Source organism: Geospiza fortis, unplaced genomic scaffold (genome assembly GCF_000277835.1).
Source record: "Geospiza fortis unplaced genomic scaffold, GeoFor_1.0 scaffold638, whole genome shotgun sequence".
In the NCBI taxonomy this organism is placed as follows: Eukaryota; Metazoa; Chordata; class Aves; order Passeriformes; family Thraupidae; genus Geospiza; species Geospiza fortis.
Window position 1 is genome coordinate 3,031 of NW_005054557.1, and position 26,136 is coordinate 29,166.

Genomic DNA, 26,136 nt, shown 5'->3' on the forward strand with positions numbered 1-26,136 from the left:
AATGTTTTTATTATTACATTGAGAGTCTCTGTTAAATTAACCTGGGCAGTCCAAGCACTTTCCCAAGGAATAAATCTATTTTTTTACATTGCACACAGTAAAAGAAGGAGGAAAACAAACACATAAACCCTTTATTTTCTGTTGGGGACATAAATGTTTCAGTTACCAATTTGTAAGTATGGTAAGGTATGTATGCCACAGGGAATTATAAGATATTAAAAATTATCTGTAATTATTTTTATAGGATATTTTATTAATAGTAAACACTGCTGGGCAGTCCTGTTGTGGGGCGAGGAGCATGGCTGGGAGGTATTTCTCTGATTGCTGAGATAGCAATTAATATTTGCTCTAGTTATCTGATGGCAATTACTATTTGCTCTAGTTCTCTTTCTTGTGATTTTTGCAGACTTGAAGTAGCTGGCTATGAGGCATTTCTGAATTGCCCTGGTTCCAGGCCCTTCCAGCAAGTGGTGTTTCAGGGAGCCAAGAAGCAGAGCTGGAAAGGCAGGGTTGCACTTGTGGCATTTCCCCTTCATGTGCTCACAAAGCATGAGGGGGGAAGAAATCACAAGCAGATCATCGGAGTGAAAGCTGAGGGCTCAAAGGGCACGTGGGCAGGAAAGCAAGGCTGCTCTGGGGGTGCTGAGCTCTGTGTGTGCAAGCAGAGGAGACACAGATATTTGTGGCCCACAGCTTTGTGCCTGAGGTTTGAGGTTTCCTTTGCCATCTGCCAGACAGGCTTTGAAGATGGCCAGCAAAATTCTCCAGGTATAAAAGTGTGTTTACACATTTGTGTGTCTGAATGAACGTGCACACTTGTACACACAAATCCAGAAACTCCTGGGGAAAACAAGACTGAGTCTGTCTTTTATAAGCCCCTTGTCCAGCTGCTAATGCCATGGCCAGACTGCCCCAAGGCTGCTGTGCTTCCCCAAACCCACAAACTGGGCTTGTTTGCCAAACCCAGTGCTCTGACTGCTTGCACTGTGCTCTTTGCTGTGCATCTGGGTGGATTTTTTCAGCTTCAATACCTGAAGTACCCCTGTTAAGGGACACAGAAGAATCAATTCCTTTTGCTCAAGTAATGCAAAAGCATTGATTCAGAACTTGGGCTGGAATCCTTAGGTCTTTTTTAGTCTTGGGGATTTGTGATTGGACCTGCATCCTTAATATATTATGCAGTAGAAAAATAGAGAATGATGATATGAAAGGATGAAATAAATGTTCCGCTATTTCCCTGTGGTCTGGAAGCAGAAGCACCTTTAATATCAATAGAAAAAACAGAGTTTGTATCTCCTGTGCACAAACATTGAGGGGTTTGATTTAGAAGAGTTTGGATTTTTGGTAGCTAGTCATCCTTCTGACAAAATAGATCTCCTTTTTCTGTCTATTTTCATTTCACAACTTCTTTGGGAGTTCATTATAATTGGTTGCAGTATTTCTACAGTTTTTCCTTTGCTGGTCCCAAACTCATAATTTGCACCACTGAATTGGTAAATAGCCTTTTCTGCCAAGTGGTCAGATGCAATTGTTCACTGGCTGAATGATTTGGGATTCTTCTACGTACTGAGCACTCATGTGCACACACATGCATGAACACAGACACACACACACACACACACACAAACACAAGGATACTGAAATGAATATACAATTTACTGTTAAAAAAAGAGAGCCAGAGTGCCAAATTCAGGTATGTTTTAATGCACCTTCCTCTCTTGCCTCAGTGGGATTCTGGAGCATAGGTTTAGAGGACCTACATTCAAGTGATAGAACCAGGAAAAATGTGTCATATTAAATTAAATAGGGCTTTTGTCTTGCATTGGATTCCACTGAGGACAATACATGTTCCTTTCAAAAAAAAAAAACCAAAAACAAAAACCAAAAAAACAAGCAGCAGAAGCAAAGTCATGTGCAAATAATGAAAGAATCATTGCAGACTGTTTGGGAGGACAGCTCCAGGAAGCAGGGAATACGTTCACAGGCATTGTTTGCTGCTGGTCTTCACAATGCTCTTTGTCTTCTGAAAATGTTATTGCAATTAAACACTGGCTCAGCCAAATAAAGTGAATCAGAGTGCGCTTATTTATGCGAACATTTGGAATGGATAATATGTGGCACAATTTCTGAAGGCTGACAGTTATGAAACCTCTTCCTTTTACAGCAGGCCTTCACATCTGTGTCATATTCTCTTACTGGCCAGCCAAAACATGAACTTGTTTCCCCAGCTAGGAAAGCAGCACTCTCCAGCACTTACACACCAGCATGTGAGCACAAACACAGCATATTTATGTATTGCTTATAGGAAACCCAAAGGATGAATCAAGGGTTTGCCTGATCTGTCTGGGTGTGCACCAAACTGCCTCCTTTTCCTGTCACAGAAGGCGCCTCCAAGCCAGCACAAAAATCGAATTCTCAGGACTGAAGACGTTTTTCACCATTTAGCACGGAACTAGAAAGCGGACTCCACAAGAGGGAGCCAGAAAACGAACAATCTTTCACGAAGCAGGCTATGAAACTCTTAACAGAATAAAGTGATGGGGTGCTACAAGGTGTCCTTCACCAGCCAGGGCAGGTGGCTGAGCTGCTGCTCCCCTTCCACTACGAGGGCCGTTTGTTGTATGGCAGCATCAAGTCGTTCTTCAGGGCTTTGTAGAGGTTGACAAAGGATTCAGCCCAAGTGTCCTTCTGGTGCCCCTGGGACTGGGCAGCTCTGTAGGCCGTGTAGACCATGGTCAGCACTGTCCTCTCAAAGTCCTCCTTCTTGAGGACCCTCGGGTAGGAAGACAGCCTGCTGCTCAGCCTGCGGATCTCTGGGATGCTCTTGGGGATAATCTCATTGCAGATGGTGTCAAACTCAGCAGCCTTCCTCAGGGAAGCCAGCTCCTCATCCTTGATGGAGATCCTCTGACCTTTGTCAATGTCAAGCTCAGCTAAAAGAAACTGGTACAAAATCAGAACACAGAAAGCTATTTATTTTCTCCAAGAGACTCTAGACAGAGTACATGTGAATTAACAACATGTCCTTGGGTCTTTAATTTTTGTCAAATGGAGACAGCTGCACTGTCTGGAGGTAGGGAAGACCAGAAAGTTGACATGTGCTCCCACCTTCCTGGTGAACTATCACACAGCCAGAGGTTTACTGCTGGGATGAATAAAAGTGACACAAAGCCAGACAATGGATAACCCAATTATGAGCAGTACCCCCAGTCTTGGTTAAGGTTTAAGGAACCATATACTGAACCTCATAAAGCAGGACCACATCTTCCAGCGAGTTCTGTAACACTGGGTTCAGGAAGGCAGCTGAGGATCTCTTGAATCTCTGAGAAGCTGGGAAAAGCACAGCTGGAAAACAGCAATGGGAAAAGAGAGGTTCCATAGGGTGCCAAACACTGACAAGAAGCAGCACTTTTCAACAGTAGAATCAAGTAAAAAAATGCCTCTTGCAAAATCTTACTGTACAGAACGGCCTTTGTAAATGAAATGTCTGGCAGGGATTGCTTTGGCCTTGACTGACCAAGGATGGAGGTTAGCTGGATCCAGAGGGTGCCTAACACAGGGTGCTTTGTTATCCAGGCCTGGGACTCTGAGTTGCACCATCAGAGGCGAATGGAATAATGATAATTGCAGCATTAACATTGTCTGAAATACAGGCCCTTTTCCTGGATCTGAAGGGGGAAATCAGTACTGATGCTCAACAAAAACTACTTTGTTTAGTCCATTCTTCTACTGTCATGCTTCTGAGTCTACATTTTTCCTGGTTTCAATTGCCTAAAAGTTGATCTCTCCTTATTTATTGGAGACAGATCCGCCAGAGAGTAACCAGCTCATCTGACCTGGGCATTTACACTTGGAAGGAGTGACTCACCCACATGTCTGTGTCACTTCACTGAGCCTGTTACCAGCTTAGACAAGGCAGCTACATCCAGTGAGGTGAATCCCAGCTTAGTGTGGCTTTAATACTTCGCAGTGTAATAACTGGAAAAAAGCAGAGCCTGCTACCATCAGGTATCTCTTCAGCACTGTGAAGTGCACTGTACTGCCACAGGGAAATGAGACAGGAAACAGATGTACAGTCCCTGAACTCAGCACCCCAGTGAAGTACAGCATGTGTGGAATCAGTGACCTGGACAGTCCAGGGTATAGAAAACATCTGATGCTGCTTTAGAGAAGACCTAAATGCTTTGAGTTATTAACCGGGTTACAAACCATCCATGTACTGTTAAAAAGTCTAAATTACTTTCAGAGCAGAAGGGAAAAAAACTCTCTTTAATGTTTTATTTGTATATTACTATTTGTATATTATTTTGATTTTGATGTTTGTGTAATCATAATTTGAATTTGTTGGATTTTTTTCTAATATTCAGGAATAGGAAGGGTTTGTTGTTTTAACTTGTGCTTATGTGACTATTGGTACGCTTCCCATAAACTTCACTTCTCAACTTTAAATCTGTTTGCCAATAGATAAATTTGGAAACCAGTCTAAAAAAAAGGAAACAAATCCCCCAAATGTTGATAGGCATTATGATTCCCCTGTCAAAATTAAGGTTTTTTTAGAGTTACGAGTAACACGTAATGGACCATGCAGCTTACTTTGAATTTTTGGAAAGTTTCAACCCACCCTTCCTCTACCAGATTTTTTTCCCATGAAACATTTTTACTAAATCAATTTTGCCTGGTTTTGCCAAAGTTCTTGTGATGGATTTTGCACGCTGCCTGTAAAAAACCCTGAACATCATTTAAAGCTCTCTCTTCTAGGCATTAAAAAAAAAAAGCTGGAGCAACTGTAATTATTTTATGGAAAAGTTGTCCCAGCTCTCTGACTACATGGTTCATCAGAAAATTTGCCTCTTTGGGGTTACCCAAGCAGATCATATATATGCAGTTTCTTCAGACTCTGTACCCTAAATGCAGCCCTGCTTCCTGCACCATTGGCAACTGCTGACTTTGTTATAGTTTGGTTTGTTAATGATATTTAAATTCTAGTAAAGCAAGACGAGAGAAACCAGAGCCTCAGGACCTTTATTATCCTGCATATGGAAAATGAATCACGATAATGCTAGGTATGAAGCAGTTCATACTTGATGATACAAAGGGTATTTTGGCCTTAAATTAGCTAGGGAAAAAGTAAAATATTTTGTTGAATTGCAACAAACATACTGTAGTTAGATAGAGTAGTTAGGATGGGTTTCAGGCATAGCTGCTCCATCCCTGATATTTCCCTCTCTTGCTCAGAGCTTTGCTGAGGCACACTGGAGCTGCTCCATTTTTTACTCTTGACAATTCAAGGATGCAACTGAGTGCATGTGAAGCACTTGAAACTTCAAGCACTAATTGCTGAGTAATTAAAACTTTTATTACTGGGCAATTAAAACTCTAATTACTTAGCAGCTGGCAGAAATCCAGTCCATAATGATGACTATTCATTTTTATCCCTTTTAGCTTTTAGATGCCCTTTTGGTAAAAAACAGCCTCAGAGCATGGAGTACCTCTACATCTGCAGATGTTTTACATCTCAAATATCCCCTGAGCCATGGGAAAAGTGTCTGTGGCATCTTGCTTCAGTGCTGTCATGCTTCTTGTCATCACACTGATTGCTTTTAAGCTTCAATCCAAGCAGAGATTCCCACCATGGAGCTGAGCTGTGAGCCACCAGTTTCAGCCCGTCACCACTCACCCAGAAAAGCCTCAGCAAAGGACTCTCACAAAAATGAACGCCATGCTATTGATTCAGTACTTGCTGAGTCACAAGTAACACCTCAGAAAGAAGAAAGGTTCGTTAGGAGATTCAAAGGGACAAGGGCTTGGGCTGCTCTGTGGTGAGAAGGGATTTTTATGCACATCAGAAGCACCACAGCCTCTGTAGCACTGGCTCCCTCATCTCATTATCTCGTTCCCAAAACATATTAAAGTTTGTTACAGTTCTTAGAGACTCTACTCAGAAAGTCTTTCAGAGCTCGTTTGTATTTGTCATGGTTATCTGATTTTCCTGATCTGCATTTAATTCAGTCCTTCCCTTTCTCTTCCTTCCTTCTCAGTAGTCAAATCCTTCCACCATCACTCCCTCCACAGTCCTTTCCATGAATTCGGGAGTTCCTCCAAGTCTGTATGAACACCACTCTGATTTTCATTGTACTGACTTAACACATGTGTCAGCTAAGTACAAAAGCTGAAATACAGAAAGATTTTCAGTCAGTTTCTGCACTTAATGATTGCAAATTCCACTTGAAGGTTTTTTGCTGACTTTTACTTCTTCCTGCATTTACTTCCATCTCTGACATGATTTGTCTGGGGACATCAAAGAACAGTAGAAGAATTTATAACCCATTACTAATTTCTTTCCCAAGGGACTTCTCTATAAAGCTCTCAAGCAACTGGAGATGCAGAGTTTATGTTGGTGCACGATTTTATGTTCATATTGCAGCCAATTCATTTCAATGGCCACGAACATCTGAGAAGCAGACATCCCCAATTAGTATTGACAGAGAAAGCTCAGCCAAGTGATCTCTGAAGTCAGTGGAGAGTCTCCAATTGATTTATTGTTTTTATTTCTCTTACAAATGTGTTAAGACATCTCCAGTGTAGATATGGGTGCTTCTGTCCTAAGGGCTGGTCAGTCATGTAACAAAAAACTTACAATTTGCAGAGACCAGTTAGGAAAAATAAGCTTTTCATTGTCCTTACTGAAAACATTTTCTATTATATATCTATGTATAACTGCTCATCCTCTTCCAAATCCCTTCTGCAGAGGGGCCTTGGGAGCTCTGCCTTGCTGCCTGCTCAGGGCTCAGGGCTGGATCAGAGAGAGAGTAGCATATCTGAGCACAGCCACCTCCTCCAGGCCCCCCTGCATGGCCTGGAGTGCATCACTGCCTCTGCCTGGGGGCTGCAGGCAGCCCACACCTCTCCTGCTAAGGCTGGTTAAAAGTGCCCTTCAAAACTGGCACAGAAATCTCCATTTTCTCCTTGCTGCAGGAGCCCATCCAGCCTCCTACTGCTCTGTTGACTCAATTCCACTCTCCTTCAAGACTACCCAGGCTCTTTAAAAAAAAAAAAAAAAAAAAGAAAAAAAAGCAAGCCGTGTTTGCCAACTCATTGACCTGCTTCCAACCACTTAGCTAAAGCATCTTTATGGCTTAAACAAAACATCACATTTGAGGCTGACAATAGCCTCATTTTAAAGATGTTTTCATCTCTCTTAAGAGATTCTGCCAGAATCTTCTGCACTTCATTAGCTGTGTGGTAAATATTTGTGATCCTCTCCCAGGTTTTCCCTGCAGTTTGATTGGTGAGGGTACAGATGTTTAGTTTTGCTTTCCAGTCCATGCATCTGTTCATTATTTCCCAGTTGTTTCCTGTGCTGTGTTTGCTCAATAAGCACAGAGCATAGCTGCAGGAGTTCTCAGTTATTTGTGCATCATCAATGCCCTTTCCTTCTCCTGTGAAAAGGTGTGAAGCACAATTTGGGACCAGTGCTGACCATTGCTCCAAAGCAAGTACAGCTCCCCAGGGCTCTAGGGCATGAACAGTTTAATTGGGGTTAGGACTCAGAAGGAATTATTTGGATCTCCATCAGAGGCATGGGAAAGTTATCTCATTGCTTCAGAAGGACACCTTTCATGAAGGGCAGGAGGAGCAGAGGAACAAGAAGGATTTGATTCTTCAAGATGGATTCAAGTTTTTGCCAAAGGAAAAACCTCAGCACTGCCCATAAAATGATTAAATAGGCAGATATATCAGCCATTATAATTAATGCCATGCAAAAAATGATGAGTAGTCCAGGCTGACTGAATCTATTTTGTTGCAGAGACTGCTGAGCAGTTCCTAAAAGCTGTTTTGGATTTTAGGGCAAATGCCTGAAATGCTCACAAGAGGATTCTTTACTGTGCAGGTGACTGCCCACTGGAGCAGATTGTCCAGAGGGGTTGTGGAATGCACTGGAGATATTTAAAATTGTCTGAACACAATCCCGTGCCATGTGCTCTGGGATGACCCTGCTTGAGCAGAGAGGTGGCACCAGGTGACCCACTGTGGTCCCTCCCAACCTGGCCCTGGATCTTTCTGGAATCATCTTTCTGGATGATTCTGTAACTGTGTGGGAAGCAAAGGTTTGAACCTTCCTTGCCCAGGATGTGCAGAAGAGAAGAGGACATGAGCGTCTAAGTTTGCATACACTTGAAAAAAGCTTTTGTTTCATGTTTCTCTTTGATAGTCTTATTTCTGAGGGCTTGCACACAGACCAGAAGTATTTTTTATACATAAAGAATTTTATTTCTGTCTAATGACACTTTGGTGGGACAACGCTGAGTTTCTTCATTGCTGGAGTGACAATTCACTATTCCCAGAAGTATCTTTTATACATAAAGAATTTTATTTCTGTCTAATGACACTTTGGTGGGTCCATGCTGAGTTTCTTCATTGCTGGAGTAACAATTCACTATTTGCTGCCTCAGGCTAACAGGGAAATACCCTTGAAAATACCTTGAAAACAGTACCTTTACCATTCTGCAGTGGTGTCAAAAGCTTCACTTACACCAGGGTGGGGGGATGTTAACCTGTGACAGGTGTGTCAGGCAGTGAAAGTGGTAATGTAAACCACAAAAAGGGCAAGATTATTAAAGGATTAATGTGTTTTATGCATTTTATTCCTTGTGCTGTGCTTGGCTCATCCCCAGAAGGATGCATCTTCACCATCTGCAAGGTGTTTGCCCTGTCCTGGGCCTGCAGCTGTTGCCAGGACAGAACATGAGCTTTGGCTACAATCCCTCACTTTTTCCTTTTCTGTATCAAAACTGCCATATTAGAAATCATTGAACACTGTCCCAGTGCAGGAGAAATAGACAGACTGGGGATTTGGAGGAAGAATAAGGGGAATAAAACAGGGGGAAACACATGCAAATTCCTAGAAAGACAAGGAAAAAAAAATGCTGCAATGCTACAGTTCAGCATCTGAAATTTGTGTCTGGATTTGCAGTTATTGACATAAGTAGCTTCTATGACAACAAGTGCAATGCAAGGACTTTTATCCAACTTTGATACATTTAAATCTCCATCATTGGGGGATTAAATCCCAATGCCCCTTAGGAGAACACGGCAGTGAGATGGAGAAAACATTTTAATTACAAAATAACATGAATTAGCACATGCTTAAAAGCAACTACCAAGATAATGTGCCTCTCTTTTGCCCTCAGTTCATATCCTTGCTATCTTAGCTCCTAAGGCAAAACTTAATTCATAACTGTTGACTGAAAGTGAGAATAGACATTAGCATCATATTTAGTTATTAAGAAAAAAATTGTTAAAGGAAAAGCTTCGTCTTGAAAAGTTTTGTTAGTAAGGATGTAGGAAGTAGATCTCCCTACAAAAGTTGGCAAAAGGCAATACTGTTCTTAGGAAAAAAACAACTTTACAACACTTAAAATTAAAAGCATATTGTATTAATTCCATAGTGCAACATATTATCAGGTTTTTTTCAAAGTAAGTTAGAATTTACTAATTTGTCTCCTTCTAAAGAAACAAACACATTCTGAAAGGGTGTCTCAGTTGCATAAAACAGAACCCATTCCTACCTAAAACTTCTGCCCTTCATAAATGACCTGAGATGTGTGAGATTAGATTAATGTGCAACAGAATTCCCATAATAGCCTGCCTAGCTACTTGGCACAAGTAAGAAATGCAAAGGTGCATTAGAAAGACCAAAAAACCATTATGCTTGCAGAAATGGATATTGCTAGAGAAGAAAATGGTTTGCCTGAGCCTGTGTTTGTGAGAGCTGGAGGATATTTACATTCATGACTTAAGTGAAATGGTTTCAAAGATATCACGAGCACTAACCAACTAAAATGGTCTGAGAATTTATTCCCTCATATGGAATTTCCATTATGCAGCATTTTCACCTGTTCCCAGGCTGAAACAAAGAATGCTGTGTTATTTATTCTTCCCTTGGTGCGATAAGGAGGGGTGCCCACCTGGAATTATTTATGATCATAAGAAAACACTCCAGTCAGCCAGGAGAGGCCTTCAGTATGCTGGAGTAAAGTCACTGCAGAAGGTGAGAAGAGAAAAAATGCACCCAGAGAAACTGAAGGAAAGAAGAAGTGAAATATATTGTTTTCTTATCCTTCAGTTTGCTGCTATATTAGCACAAACTGGGAATAGACAATGGCAAAAACTGTGTAAGTGAAGGGCAGCAATAAAGGAAAGAAATATCAACCCTGCTTCACAGGTTTAACCCATAGGCAATAAATAATTGTGGTAACACAGTTAATTTTAGGCAGAGTCAGGAAACGGGCAAATACTTTATCTTCCTGTCTTCATTGCAGAGCCACCTCTCCTTCCCTGCCTGTGTTGCTCACAATGGTTCTGATCCAAGGGAAAGACACCAAGCAGTCTTAATTAAACCCATTTGAAATAGTTTCCTATTTCACATTTCCTAGTTTCCTACAAACGAACAGGCAAAGGGATAGAACGATGCTCCAATCTACTGCCATTTCTCCCAGGAGGCAGCACAGAAGGGAGTGAGTGAGGGAAGGAAGAAAGAAATGCAAGAAATGCAGCAGGGGGTTTGTGTTTGGTGCTGAGCTGTGGGGAAACACCCAAGGAGCAGAATGAAGCAGCTGCCTCTGCTGTTGAGCAATGGAGAGAGAGCAAAGGAAACCAGAGCTCTGCTTCATGGGAAAAGACAGAACTGCAGCAGCTCCAAGAGCTTCCTGCATGGTGCTATTGCTGCTCTGGAGGGAAAGCCCTTCAACACTGTTATAGATGGATAATGAGATGATTGGCTCTTGCAATTTAAAGATAACTACTGTGTGAATATTAAGAAAAGCTTTAGTGATGTACAGTTATGTTATTGTAGTTTAGATGCCCTCTGTTCTCCCCACAGTTCCCTTTCCCCCCTGTACTGTTGCCATCAGACAGCCTGGGCTGTCTAGGACAGGTACAAAGAAGCTGCACAGGTGTCCCTGGCATGGGGCAGTGGGGAATGGAAAAGCTTGGTGCTTAGGGGGGCAGCATGGCAACACCTGACCTCCAATCCAGTTACAGAAAGCAGTTTCCACTGATAAATGGCAAAGAAGAGCTGGCTGACAGACTTTGGGAGAGGCCAGGGCTGGCTGAGCACCCATCTTGAAGAGGAACCAGCCATGTGGTATCCATGAGGGCAGGTCCCAGTGCTGCAGCTTTTTCCTTATGTAGTCCTTTGTTGTATTTTTGTCAAGGTTTAATAAACCTCTTTAAATTTTCAAAGTGAGCAGTTGTTTCTCACAATACCAAATCACTCTCACTGGTTCTCTGCCCTTTTTATATCAACATTGCAGAGCCCAAAGGGGTGAGCTCAAGCCTTGCACCACCTCCCAGGTGAGTATTTCCTCAGAGCTGAGTCACTGGGCATGCAGAAAAGGTATTCCCTCAGTAGTTAAGAATGGCTGGGTTTCCTTTGTGTCTTGGCAGGCAGAGGTGACAGCTTGGCGAGGGTTTTGCTGAGCCTGGCCTAATGGAGCTGTGGCTGCAAGGGGCAGCTCCTGCCTGGCCCTCCCTCCTTCCCTCGGCGCTGACACCGCTTTGCGTGGCCACACAGGCAGCTAAGCCAGGAATCTGCCTGGTTGTGCATGAAGGGAAAAAACAAACAAAAAAACCAGTGGTAGTTTTCAGCTGTCTCACTTCACAACACATCTGCTGTGCCAGCAGCGTTTCTACGTGTGAGAAACTCCCAGTGCAGTTGTGCAAGTCCTCAGATGACCTAAGGATGGAAGTCAGCCCTGGGAGGAAAAGCAGAAGCCCTTCCTCATGCCTTCACACCCTTGATCTAACCACCAGATAGATAAGATCCTTTCTGTTGTTGTTGATGGCCACTTCAACCTGCTGGAGGAGAGGGTTGGCTGCAGGACCATCAGCTGCCAAACACTTCTTCCCCTTCTATGCTTACACCCCACTGAGCTCTTAACAGAGGAAATTCAACTGGCAGAAAGAATATGTAAAAATTTTTCCCAGACTGGATGAAGAGAAAATAATCAAGGGTCCAGTTTGAACCACAGACCTAGCAGGGAGTAGTATGAATTTTTTTTTTCATGACCACATGACAGCTCAGAAATGCCAGGGACCCTGGAATTATTCACTTAAGCCATCTTATGGTTTCAGTGTTAAATAAATTCAAGTGTCAGACAGTGGGTCTAGGAGCAGTCTCTCTATTATTATTTTATTCATGTATGAACTGCTCACTCACATGAAACAAGAAGGTACTCCTCATCCTCACTAAGTATGAGTATCACAGCTCAGAACTGAGGAGAAATAAACATTAGATTGACCATATCTTCTCACTCCAATTGGAAACAACCAGAAATGTCTTCCCTTTTTCTTCAGATTCCCATCGAAATTGAAATAAATGGTTAGGAAGTGAATACATAAATACCAGTTTTCCGCTTCCTCAGCTCTGGGATTTCACTTGCTCTTCAAAAGCAGGGAAACCCCAGCTGCCTTTCCAGCTGTTCACTGAGCTCCAAATGTCAGTGCACCTGCTGGGGTTTTCTTAATGACATGAATATGTGCTGGAAGAGAGAGAGGATAAATCAGCCTTGCCCAGAAAACAAAAGGAATAGGGGTACTGGGTCCTTTTTGTAAAAAAATGTGTTATTTTTTGGAGGCAATGCTTTCACAAATCATTGTATGATTTCTAGTAGTGTCAATAAAGTCTGACAAAGGGACTCAAGACCTGAAGATGGATTTAGTTTTGTCTTGAACTGGACTGCTACAGCTGCTTTGTTACATAAGCAGAGCATGAAGGATGGAAAGCTGGGCTGTATCCCTGCTGAGAGTCAGAGCAAACACATGTTTCTCCTGAAGAGGTGAGTGAGGATCAGCGTGGGAAGACATCTATTCTGTCAAGTACCCACCTGTGTGCATATCTGGGCCCCATTATGTTAATGTCTGCATCTCTGTGGAAATAATATTGAAATATTAGTGAAGCTCACATATAAAACTCCACTAAACCTGATCAGTGGCTTTCAATGTGTGCAGATGTGATGTTGGGCCAAGACAGTCTTTGTGATATTGCCATAAACATAGCATAGAAATGTAAAGGATGGATGTAAAACAGGTTGGGTTCATAGCTGCAGCCCCCATTTCACAAACACACATATGGGATTTCCATTTTACAAAGCTGACATTTTTCCAGTCTTCATTGTTACTCCAGACTCTCCTAAAACCTGTCTATTTCGAGATCTTTCAGGTTTCAAGATCTGCTGAAATAAAGCTGAGACTGACATACAACTGGATTCACCATAAAATACAGAAAGCCTTGCTAAAACTTGCAAATTATTAAAGGCTGCTGGACACTGGGTGAAATCCTCAAATGACCTGAGCTGGCACCACCAGCCCTGTGATGCTGCTCTGCTGGCAGCCAGGCCACAGAGAACTCTGTGCTGTGAGAGACATGCCTGGGTTCACAGAGGAGACAAAAATGGTAGAGTCAGGGTTACAGAAACCTTACAGCCAACAGAACAACCCAAATATCCTGTTTCCTGAGGAGAGAGACCTCAAAAAGGCACAAAATGCTGGCAGCTGTGCCTGAAGTTGATGGAAATTCAAAACCTTTTTCAGTCTCTGCCCCTACAGGTGCCATCTCCCAGTGGCTCCCTGCCAATTTGTTACACGTATTTGATGTATTTGATTCAGTGCTCCTCTTCCTCAATGTACACCCTCTTCTGGAGCCATCTGAGCTGAACTTGAAAAATAGATTTTGGCTTATGGAAAAACAATGTAAGTAAATGTTTAAGGAAAAAACGACCTCATCTTCTAAATTTAGGATGAATAAATTTAGAGAAAGGGAGGAAGGCCTGATTTCCACGAAACTCTTTAGCATGCTGCTGACTGGAACCAGCTGGGAGTCAGTTCCTTGGTTTAACTCCTCTGTGTGTGAAGACTGTGTGTGAAGGCATTGTTACTGTGGAGAAGCACTTTAATTAAGATGCTGTGATACTCATCATAAATCTCATCCTGTTGTTTTCCACATTTGGGCTTTCTCCTTGCTAGCTCAGAGACTCTGAAGCTTGCATAATGAAATGAGCTTGTTTAGCAAGGTTTTGCTGGTGTGGGTTACATCCTGCTAGGGAAAAATCTTCTGGTCCATCTGCTGTCTGTTGCTTTGGCCTACAGAATCACTCCTTGCCAAAGCTGGACTTCAGCATGCAATATGACAGATCTTCCTCAGCTTTTTAGTGATGGTGACCTCCCAGGTAAGCTTATAGACACCACCTGGTTATGAATATGTGATTGATACCCATCTTACATCATCTTCATATGATTTCCTTTTGTCAAATTAGAGTAATCATTGTCTGAGATGCTGGAACACAGAGGTCCTTTGTAGGGGTAGACTGACATTTAGTATGGCCACAAAATAAGGCAGGGACTACTTGTCTCCTTATTTATAATTCCAAATGCTAGTCCCATTAATCTTTAAGTTCTGCTTTGACCTCTGAGTGCCAAGGATTAAGGATGGATGAAGGAGAATGAAAACTAGCTTGTCGTGGCTGAGCTCCTTGGATTAGCAGCTGTTAACCACTGTGGTGGGTTACAGAGACAGGCTGCCATGAGCCACTGGTTTGTTGTGAAAAGAATGCTCAGAAGGTGATTTATAACTTTGCCTGAATAATACATGTGTTAATTTGTCAGCAAGAGCACCCAGAGGGAAATGCACTGGGCTCAGTAAGGCACAGTTTGCTCCCAGCTGGAGCTGCAGTGGGAAGGACTGGCACTCTTCTCCACCTCACTGGGCACACATCCAGGGGGTGATGAGCTCCAGCCTCAGGTCCAGCAGAGGATGTATCATATCATGGTTGGTAGCATGAATTCAACCAGGAGGGAAAAGCTCCTGAGGAAACATCACAAGAGGGTGCGAAAAGCCAGCTGGGCATGTGTTCCAGATTGCAAGGCAAGATGTATTCTATTACCATCTGTATGGCAGATTGTCTTTTGTCAAGTGGGCAGTTTGCCTTATCGCTCCCTCTGAGTGACCACATTCACACCTCCCTCGGGAGGGGACATCTGCTGATAACAGGCTATTGAATATCAGTGCATGACTGATAAGAACTATAACATCCCATTGTGAGATGTGAGCCCAGAGGGAGGAGCCAAGCATTGCTACCCAGATATAATCCAGAGGTTTTGAGACACCAGCACAGCTTCTCCACTGGATTTCCCAGAGAAACAGCAGCTGTCTCTTCTTCCACTGGATCTTCAGAGGAAGAATACACCCTTCTCTACAGGACCCCCTGCTCCAACAGAACCACACCTAACACTTGAGAAGGACTGCAGCCACAATTCCAATGGGACTGCTACCAACACCCTGACCCACGAGGTGTCAGGTTAGGTTCTGACTCTGTCAGTGTTGTTCTAGTGTACTGCATTGTTTATTTTATCCTTTTCTTTTTCTTCCCAATTAAGGAACTGTTATTTCCTGCTCCCATATTTTTGCCTGAGAGCCCCTTAATTTAAAATTTATAGCAATTCGGAGGGGTGGGGAGGGTTTACATTCTCCATTTCAGGGGAGGCTCCTGACTTCCTTAGCAGACTCCTGTCTTTCCAAACCAAGACAGCACGACACACATTTCCGTCTTCGACCATGAAAACAGAAAGGGAGTATTTAAGACATGTGACAAGTTGGTTGCATGGCCGAATTTGTGCATGTAGAAACTGAGCTCTTTGCCTTGATGGTGATAGTTTACTTCAAGAGTCCCTCTGTGTTCCTTTGGAGGATCTGTGCACATGTTTTTCAGCTCTGGCATTCCCTTTGGCTGGAGCTCCCTGGCTGTGAGCAGCACACACAGGGAGTGGGGCTGACAGAACTGGGTGGTGATGGATTGATGGGCTATGGCACATGCAGTTAGTCATTCAGGGCTTGAAGGGCATCCAGAAATTCCCAGCAAGTGTCCAGCAGCCTGCTCCCAAAATACAGCTTCTGGCTAGGAAAGGAGCATCTTTCTAGGGAAATACAATTTGTTATGATATCCCTAACACTTAGGTATTTACCAGGCACGTTCTCCAAAACCAGACTTCATCAGCTGAAGCCCACACAGCACTTCCCTGCTGTGAACATGGAAAATGCAGCACCATGGCAACTCTACTGCCCAGCCTGTGTGACTGCCCCATCTCTCTCAGTCCCTCTGCTAAACATCTCCATCCTGCTCTCTGCCTTCCTGCAGGATTCCTCCATCCCTACAATGCAGCAGCGCCCAGGCCTCAGCCAAGTGGCTGCTGGCTTCCCTCAGAACAGCAGGACGATTTTAGGGAGAGATCAGATGCTGTGATGCCCATTCATTTCGCCCTGGCTTTTTCCCAGATGTTCTGTGTGTTAACAGGGCCACATCATCATCATCATCATCATCATCATCATCATCATCATCATCATCATCATCATCATCATCATCATCCTCTCCTGCTGGAGAGCCCAACAGGGCAGGCACATAGTGTCCCCTGCCACTGGGGCCTAACTGGGGTAGTAGATGTGATTTTTGCTGATTGCATCTGATTCCTGCCATGGGATAGCCCCGTGTGGAAAAATCTTTGGATACTTTACTATCCTCATTCCTTTGTGAGGTCCCAACTGAGCTTTATGTTTTCTAAGTACAAGTCAAGGTAGGGCAGCCCCTTTGAGTTCTGTTTATTAAAAGCCTGGCAGTAGGAAGCAGCAGAACAAGTAGTGTATACATTTTTTATCATTAGACTATTACCTTCCAAAACTTTCTGCCAAATTGGCATGGTAATCTAGGAAAACAGAAGTTGCTGCAACTATGAAAAATAGATGGTTTCACTCAACACATGCTGTACTATATTAGGAGGTCCACAAATAGTGTTTAACTGGAAATGGAGTTTGTTCAGTGCCAAGCCATGAATAATTACATAAATAAAAAATGAAGTATGTTTAAATGTCTTTTATTTTAAAAGAGGGCTTTAAACACAAACACTTCTCTGAGACATAAAATCTGTGCTTAATAAATAAATTCAATAAACACTTTGTGTTTCTTCAGAGCCAAGCATAAACAAAAAAGTAATGTCAATGCTGTGAGCATTATGAAAACCAGGGAGGAAACTGAGGGCTTTCAAAACTTGATCCATCCCTCCAGGGACTGATAGGGAGCTACAAGGACTTGTGCAGTTGTGCTGCTGTTTCTTATGACTGATGGTAATGGGAAATGCTGTAAAACTGCAAGATTCCTGCAGCTTCTGTGGAATAAAACCAGGCTGTTTCTTGTGCAGTGGCAAGAGTCTTTTTGCCTACATAGTATAGAAGATTAAAGGGAGGGGTTAGATCAAGTGAAGAAATACTGCCACACTGATGATTCAGTAGCAGTAACTTTAATTTTTATACTGTGACTAGAGGTCAATTGCCCAGACTGGAAGCTCTCAGTATCCTGTAGGATGAGAGCCTGTTGGGGACTAGAAGTAAACTCAAGTCCTGCTTACACCAGAAAAAGGCAGAGCTCCAAAGGAAAGCAACCATTCCAAGAGCCTGAGAGGCAGATGGGCAAGATGGAGACCAGCTGTGACAGATGGGCATCTGCTGAAGTGTGGGTTCAAGTGAGGATGCATACCGTGCTGACAAAGGAGACAATGCTACCCTAATCTTGATGTGGTGCACTTTAATATTTCCCATCCATATTTATACGTTTTCTCTCTCTTTGCATCTTTCCTTTATCTTCATTTTTCCTCTCCACCATTTTCATTTTTACCGCCACCCTTTTCTTTCTCAGCAAATCTGTTCTTTGCCTTTATCTCTGTCTCCCTCTTTGTGGCTCAAACAATCCCTACCAGATTGGAAAGCCTCTGCTCTTCCCAAGACAGAGAGGAGATCAGAAGCATCAGGGTCATTTTTGTGGCACACCATCACCTGCCAAATGGATGGAGATGATTAAATCCCAATGTTCTAGCCTGCAGCAGATATCCACATCCAGTCCTTGCTCTCTTTACCATTGGGCAGAACCTATCTGAAGTGTTTTGCTTCCCCTGTGCCCTGCCAGGGGGTGAAGGGCCAGGCAGGTGTCACAGAAGCCCCTGTGAGTTTGGGTCACCAATGTGAGACTGAAGCATTGTCCTTCCACTGTCCCATTTCCTCCCAAATAACCTCTGAGCACTCAACAACATATTTTCCCCTTTCTCAGCATCTTTTTTTCAGCTACCCACCTGGCTCCTCCTGAGCAGAGGGAGACTCAGTGGTTTGGAGCCTGGCTCCTGGCTGCTGACCTGCTTCCCTGTGGCCAGGGAGGAATTTCCAGAGGACCAATGGTATGCAGGCTGCTCTCAGGGGAACTGGGGGGCTGCCAAACCTAACCAGCAAACTGGGCCAGGAAAGGCCTCGCATATGCTTCCACCAGAGGAAAGGAATGTTTGTGGAAACTGGGAGTAGTGGAGTTTTTTAACTCTGCTTCTCTCCTCCTCCCACTCTCAGCCTCCAGCCTGGCTCTGAGCCTGTGCTGTAACAAGCCCTGGGACAGGAGAGAAGGGCAGACAGGTTATTGCTGCAGCCTGGAGCACCTCAGGGAGGGTGAACTGGCTGAGGCTGGGCATGGGAACACCACAGCCTGTGCTGCAGATTTGGGCTGGTTTAATGCATCTGGGTGAGCAAGCTTGCTGTAGGGGATATATCATAAAGCTGCCATTGCTACTCCCATATTAAACAGGATTTGGGTGTAATGAGAGACAGACATGACAAGGACACACAGGATCCCTGTACTGACTTTCTTCCCTTCCAGTTAGAGGGAAAACCCCAGAGACAACAGTCCCCTTGGGTTTTTGGCTTGTGTTAAATAACACAGTGTCACTTGCAGCTTATTCTCAAGCTGCCTTTTTTTCTTTTTTTTTTCCCTTTTAACGATGCTTTGTGGCATTCACATTCTCTGAAAAATTCCTTCGCCTGGGATTTTTCTCCTGGGAAGCTGAGAAGCCTCAGAGAAAAAGGAAAACAGTAATTATCTCATTTGCTTCTCCTCTGTTTTGCTCATATAGCGTGTGTTTGGAGGTTGTTTACCAACAGGTGATTGTTTCATCGGATTGTGGTGTGAGTTGTTTTCACTCATTGGCCAATCAGGGCCAAGTTGTCTCAGGACTCTGGAGAGAGTCACGAGTTTTCATTATTATCTTTTTAGCATTGTGTAAGTATCCTTTCTATATACTTTAGTATAGTTTAATATAGTATTCTTTAATATAATATAGTACTATAAAGTAATAAATTAGCCTTCTGAGAACATGGAGTCAGATTCATCATTCCTTCCTTCATCGTAGCACCCCGCAAATACAATAATGCTTTGATACATTTCCCCCTCTGCTTCCCAGCATCTGCTCCCTGTACAGCTGACCCTGCATCACCTTCACCCATGCCAGTGCCATTTTGCTGAAAAACCCTTTAAATAACAAATACCTGCTTTGGGCTGGAAGATTTTTAAAAAGCAAGGAAACAAAATTTCAGATAATGAATTGTGGCCTCACTTATAAGAGCAGAAAAACTTCTGTTGACTTTTGTCATGCTAGTTTGCACACTGAAGTGCTTTTAAAGCTAACACAAGGCCAGGTTTGTGGCATTCAAACCAAGACACTCCCACAGCTCCCTGTTTTGCTGCAGCCAGGTCCATGTACCCAGCTGGCTTCTCTGCATCCTGGATGGACTCAGCTCCCCTCAGCAGAGCCCTGTGCCCGTGGGCAATCACCAGTTCCTCCTCCTGGGCTTGCCCTGTGGGTCCTGCCCTGCCTTGAACCCAGGCACAGGCGCTGCTGCAGAGTTAATTGCTGCCCCACTCGGTTCTTTAGCTCAGCAATTTACATCTTGCCTGTCACCAGCTGAATGATCAGAGCCTCTGCAGCCTGATGATGTTCATTAAGGCCTGCTGGCTTCCCTTTCAATTAGATTGTACCATTCAGTGCTTCTGACAGGATTCCTTTCTGCTGAGAAGTCATTACACTCCTGCTGGATTTGGCATGATCTACCCCAGGAAAACAAGAAAAAGCACTTTATGCTTCAGAAACAGAATTAAAAAATAAAATAACCACAGCTATTAACAATACACAGGACTAAACACACACACAGCCATCCTGAAGAGATTTGGGACAAGGCATTTAATGACTCTGTGCCTCACAACAAAAAAGGATGCTAATATTTCCTCTCCTTAATTACACTGAAAGTTCTCTGGAGAAGGACAGATTCTTTTTTATTCTGTGTGTTTGCATAATGCCAGGTGTAGGAGTGTGGTTTTTGTTGATGGAGCGACAAAACTATTCTTTGTCCTCTTAAAAGGAAAGAAGCCTAAAAGTTTCTTTCCTCGATTAAGTGAAGACACTTTATAAGACTCAGAAAACTTCACCTCAAACTTAAGGATAGCTAATTAGACAAAAGCCAAAAAGTCTCACCTAGGCAATTTAATAGAAAAAGAAGTGAACAAAGAAACTAATTGCTTTTGTAAAGTGTTTTACCAAAAACAAAAACCTCTTACACCTAACTCAGTTTTTCTGTTTGTTATTTTGCCTTTTTTTAAACCTTTTTGTTTCCAACACTGCAACAGATGCCACCCTGCTAATTTTTACGCCTCCAAAAGCAGCTAAGCTGTCTTAGGTGTGTTATAGGCCTCCAAAAGCTTATTAAGCTCAAAGAAGTTACTATAACAGCCAGGTACATTGAGGTGTGTGAGCCCAGCAGTTGAGGTAACCAAGATGGGACTCACAGTGTTTTACAGTCTTTGCATGAGCTGTTTCATTCATCACAGAGCTGCCTCAGCTCTGGAAGAGAACACTGCCTGGCCCACAGGCACTAAGAGCAGTGAGATGGTTGCTAGGGGAGAGGTGAAGGGAGAAATTTCCAGGTGAAAGTGGAAGCAGGGGCTTAAAGGCCAGGAGGTGCTTCCCAGTTGGGCTTTGCTGGGGCAGGAGGCTCTTTGTACAAACTGATCCAGATCCCAGGACAGCTCCACCCCTGGAACTGGGGCAAATGGATGTGACACTACAGCATGCAGGAATTCTGAGAAAGATGACCAAAGCGGCAACAAATGTATGATTTAGCAGCCCTCAGCCCTGGGATGGAACTGGGATCACCAGGAGGATTCTACAGGTGCCACTCTCAGCAAATTGATCTCATTTGGTCTAGGATATATCAAAGAGAAAACAACTTCACTTCTTGTGTCTTCCTCTTGTTGTTTACTCAGGTTTCCTCAAAATTGTCTAGTTCCTGTCTCTTTTTAACTTTTACTGTGTGAGCAGTAAGCTTTAGCCATTTTTTGGCTGCTTCCTGTGGTGAATAAAGTCTCAGAATCACTTAGATCCTTCCTTCCTAACAGCATGACTGCTTTTAAAGAGTACAAAATCCATCTGTGATCTAAACTAAAATGTGAAAACTTCCATAATCTATCTTCCCTCTGATCTCATTAGAGTTTAGCATCTTTCCCCTAGAAGAGCTTGGAAACTTTAATTTTTTTTTAAGCATCCTTTACATGTCTCTCAAGTTCAGTTATCCACTGTGAATTCTTATTCAGGGATCATCCTCCATGCAGGTTAAATTAATTAAGTCTGGCCCTAAAGGAGCATTTGGGGAATCAGGACACATTAAAATGGATTTTGATTACAGTTACAGCCCTGCCTAACCGGATAATTATCCTGCCATGGTTAAAATCCATTCAGAGACTGTGACAGTCCAGCTACCTTTGCAACACCAAGCACCTTTACTAATAACTAGTGAAAAAAAATTAAAAACTAGTAAAAAATAGTAAAAACTAAAAAACTAAAAACTAGTAAAATCCCTCTCCAGACCTTCTTTAGGAGATGCCTTCATCTCCTCACAGAAAGAGATGCAGTATTTGGTGCAGAAATAACTTGCATCAGGGGACTCCAGTCCACAAACATGCATTCCCAGGAACTGCTCAGACTCATGGAACAGACTCTGGGTAGGTGGGAAAAACCCCTGCAGGAGATCAATCACCTTTTGCAGCTTCAGTGAGGTTGCTGGAATGGACCCAACAAGCAGGGGCGTTGGGGCAATTGAGGCAGTTTTCCAAGTGATAGCATGACAGCCAGAGGAAAGGGAAATACTGCATTTTCCTCATAAGAAGTAATGTTCTTTTCACAGCCAGGCTTAGACAGAATTGGTGCAGTTCCTTAGCATTTCGTCTCTTGCGTTTGCACTGCACATTTTAAGATTTGGATAACAAAGTCTTTATAGAAATTTATAGAAATTAAAAGAAGTTGGAGAGACGTTACAATTTAAAAATTTCTGGTAGCTGGACCAGCTGATGTAACTTTTTTTAAGCCTGGACCACATCTCTGGAGACCTTGTCACATATCCAATAACACTGACCACAACTTGGTTTACTGAAGGACCACTGGGTACCTCAATGTGTATGTGTTTGACCATTTTTGTTGCAATTACAAGCTGTGTTCAGGCCACATTCCTTTTGCTGATGCTCTCCAAGCCAAAAAAGTCACCCAAGAGTTACTGTCAGTGGTGGAATCCCAGAAATTGCTCAAGCAGGGAGAGCCTGGCTGTAGGGAAGCAATATGAGATGCAGCAGGGAAGAGAGGGAAATACGATGAAAAAGAGTGGGGATAAAGAGCATGCTCTAATTTCTGAGGCACTCAATCTTTGCACACACAGCAGAGATCACCAGCAACTAAATGACCACAGAGATTAGAACATATCTAACAGTGCTTCCTTATAAAAGTACTGGCTGGCTTTCTAGCAACTGTGGCATTCTCATTTTCTGAAAAATCCCTTCACCCAGGATTTTCTCCTGGGAAGCTGAGAAGCCTCAGAGAAAAAGGAAAATAATAATTATCTCAGTTGCTTCTCCTGTGTTTTGCTCGTGTGGAATGTGTTTGGAGATTGTTTATCCAACAGGTGATTGTTCCATTGGATTCTAGTGTGAGTTGTTTTCACTCATTGGCCAATCAGGGCCAAGCTGTGTTGGGACTCTGGAGAGAGTAATGAGTTTTCATTATTATCTTTTTAGCCTTCTGTAAGTATCCTTTCTGTATTCTTTAGTATAGTTTAGTTTAGTATTCTTTAATATAATATAGTACCATAAAGTAATAAATTAGCCTTCTGAGAACATGGAGTCAGATTCATCATTCCTTCCTTCGTCTGGGGGGAACACAAAACACAATAAGCAACAGCCAGTCTCTCTTCTACACAGTCTCTCTTTCTCCTCTACACAGTCTCCCCTCTCCTGGTCCTGGAGAGCTGCCAGCCTGCTCAGGCTAAGCCCACAAGCAGAAGTACCAGGCCAAAGGTGCTCAGGCAGCAGCTGCTCCTCCAAACCCACAAACTGAGCTCCTACCACACCAGAGCAAATACTGAGAGTCTGCAATGTTGTGGGGAAATTAAAGAGGATGGACCTTCTGCTCTTTCAAGCAATTCCTTCTGCAGAAAAAACTTTAAGGAGAGCAGACTGTTCCCCTGGTGCTCTCAAACAGCCACTTCACTTTCACCAGCCACTAGAGACTGGGTAGAAAATAATGGACATGGACCAGAGAGATCTGATGGGACTGTAGTGATGCTTTTGAGGTCTGGAAGAACACCACGTGAACTCCCCAAAAGCATGAGATCTCTGCAGTGCCGATATATCCTTTTGACACTGATGGGTGAAAAGCATTCTACCTTCTTATTTTGTGTCTTTTAACATTTCCTTTTCCAGCCTCCACTGAGGGGTGAACTCACCCTTGCAGCTGCTCCTGCACTGTCCAAAAGCCACAGCCATAGGAAATCTGCATCTTCCCACCCTGAGTAAACACACAGCAAGGATGCTATTGTTTGTGTGTCCCATTTATTAGAATCAGGCAGCCTTTACAGCAAATAAACTCCTACCAGCTGAGATGTGCTAGTAAGGATTGCCTTAGGGTTTCTCCTCAGGGAACAGGCAACTTTTATAATGCTCATAAGGCTGGCTTCTGCTCTCCAGTGGATTGGTACCTCTCAAAGTTTGATGGAAGCAACAAGCAGGCAGTGACACTGGTTGCCATGGCTGCATGGAAAGGGCTTTTTTTGCTTTTTTTTGTTGTTAAAACCCAGGATTTGTTCCTTGGTTTCTTCAGAAGCAACATCTCTTAAGATCTTGAATTCTTATTTGGAACTTGAAGAATTTATATAACCTCACCTCTGCCATTGCATAGGGAATAATACTTGGTCAGTAGAGACTTTTAATTACCTTTTTTCTTTACCTTTTTTCCCTAGACAGGAGGTTCACAAAATCTGAGAGGGTACTTCCATGCAGCTAAGCCTACAAAAGGATTAAGGAAACTTGAGGTGATGACAAGAAAATGATTTCATCATCATTCAGGATCTTTTCTTTGTTATTTTAAACACACCCATCCTAGGGAGTAAGTTTTGCCTGTGACTTCTGGACCTGTGTCCACAGCTCAATCAAGGCATGCGGAGAAGTGTGTGTGAGATTTTTAATGCAAAAGGCTGAGGCAATTTAAAAAGAAAAAGGAATGAATAAAGCCCTCTGTTTTCCTGCCAGAAATGTTTTTTTTTTCTTTTTTTCCCCACTCATTGATACTTCCAAGCAAGGGGAAAAAGGAGTTGGGAGTTCCCAGTCAGCACAAGTGTGTTCATTTTTTCTCATGTCTGAGTTCTTCTTGAGCCAAAGCTTGAATGATTGGTTACAAGGGCTGGGGATCCCAGGCTGCCCCAGTGCTTCCCATGGAAAAATGGTCAAAGCCAGACATTGTTGTATTCAATACTGACTGCTCATTTCTACTGCAAACAACAACTGCTGGCGATTAAAGCAAGACCTTTGCCCTACTGTTTGTAAACAATCTGAATGACAAGTCAACATGGAGATGACACACAGATCTGTCTTTCATTTCCCTCACACCAGATGCTGGTCTATCTTTGCCTTTTCACTGCAAAACTCAAATCAGGACTTGGATAAGGCTTAAATGACTGAAGTTTAACCTAAACAAGACTCACTTGTCATTTGTGGAGGGAGGGAAGAGCTCTGAGTGTGCAGCAGAATGTGTCATTGCTCAGTAATCAAATTTTATCCTAGGTTTCTAAGCAATTAAAAAATTAAGAGAGTGCTTAGACCCTCTCAAAGTACTGCAGATTTGGTTGGGTTGACGCACAGTTCAAGGGAGTAGAGGTTCACTCAAGTAGTTATTGCTGAAGGAGTCGTGCCTCTAAAACATCTTTAGAGCAGAATAGTCCCAGTAGATATGGAAAAGAAATCTGGTTTCCTCCTCAGAAAATGCCTGCACACACTATTTGTGACAACTGAACTCCTTATCACAACAGGGAATGAATCTTCTCTTCCCTCTGATGCCTCCAAAAATAAGTGCTAGAACTTCCAGCTTGAAAAAAAATCTGCTTTCCCAAAAGGCACAATAGAGTTCTGATGTTTTTCTTTAAATATTCACGGTGATTAAAATTGAACTTTAATAGTTGCATGAATTTCTTTCAGGGTTGTGATGTTGTTTAATTAAAATGAGTGTGTTAGCAAAAGTGAAGGACATCCTTAAACTGAATTGTGATTATTACATGAAATTGAACTCATTTTTCTTAATTTTTTTTCCATTTCTTAGGTAATGTGACATCATTCTTCCAAAGGGTGGGGCTGTAGTTTTTTTTTTTATTAATATATACAGATCTAGTTCTGATTTTCTCACATTTTTGTGTCACCCCTGGAACAACAAATTTTTACCTACAAAATTACAGGATCTTATGACAAATATTGGTGCTATTTCCAGTCTTATACCAGAAGAGAAAAGTAAGGTACATGCAGGTACAATGACTCATGCAATATCAGCCAAGATTCTGATGAAAAAAGTTGTAGAAAGAACCTGCCATGGTGAGCCCCAGGTCAAAGCCCTGCCGGTGAGCTTCCACCAACAGGGATTTTTGAAAGGAATAATTAAGCATTGTAAGGAAAAAATAAGCAGCCTGAGTTGGATTGCTTAGCTCTTCATTAATTCCCTCAACCATTCCCTCTCCTACAAAATCAAAACCAAACCCAAATGTCAGACTGGGCTGGCACCAACTATAATGAGGAGACTGGAATAGGGAGGGAGGCACTTAAATGCTCTTTTTTTTTTTTTTTTTCTGTATACCTAATCTTGAAAGCTGTGTGAGTTATTTGTTACATGTAAAGAACTGTGAAGGTTCCATTTATAAAT

The 26,136-nt window shown here is 42.8% G+C and overlaps 1 protein-coding gene across 1 annotated transcript in view; it reads right to left on the bottom strand.

Moving 5' to 3' along the window:
• The window catches only part of FAM180A (family with sequence similarity 180 member A), a 27,191-nt gene continuing 1,055 nt past the window's right edge, over positions 1–26,136 (bottom strand). Inside the window, exons 2-3 of the mRNA XM_005429559.2 lie at positions 3,245–3,345; positions 1–2,943 (exon numbers count right to left, since the gene is read on the bottom strand). Of these exons, the coding sequence (XP_005429616.1) occupies positions 2,602–2,943; positions 3,245–3,345 (443 nt within the window). The 3' untranslated portion in view covers positions 1–2,601. The remainder of the gene's footprint in view (positions 2,944–3,244; positions 3,346–26,136) is intronic.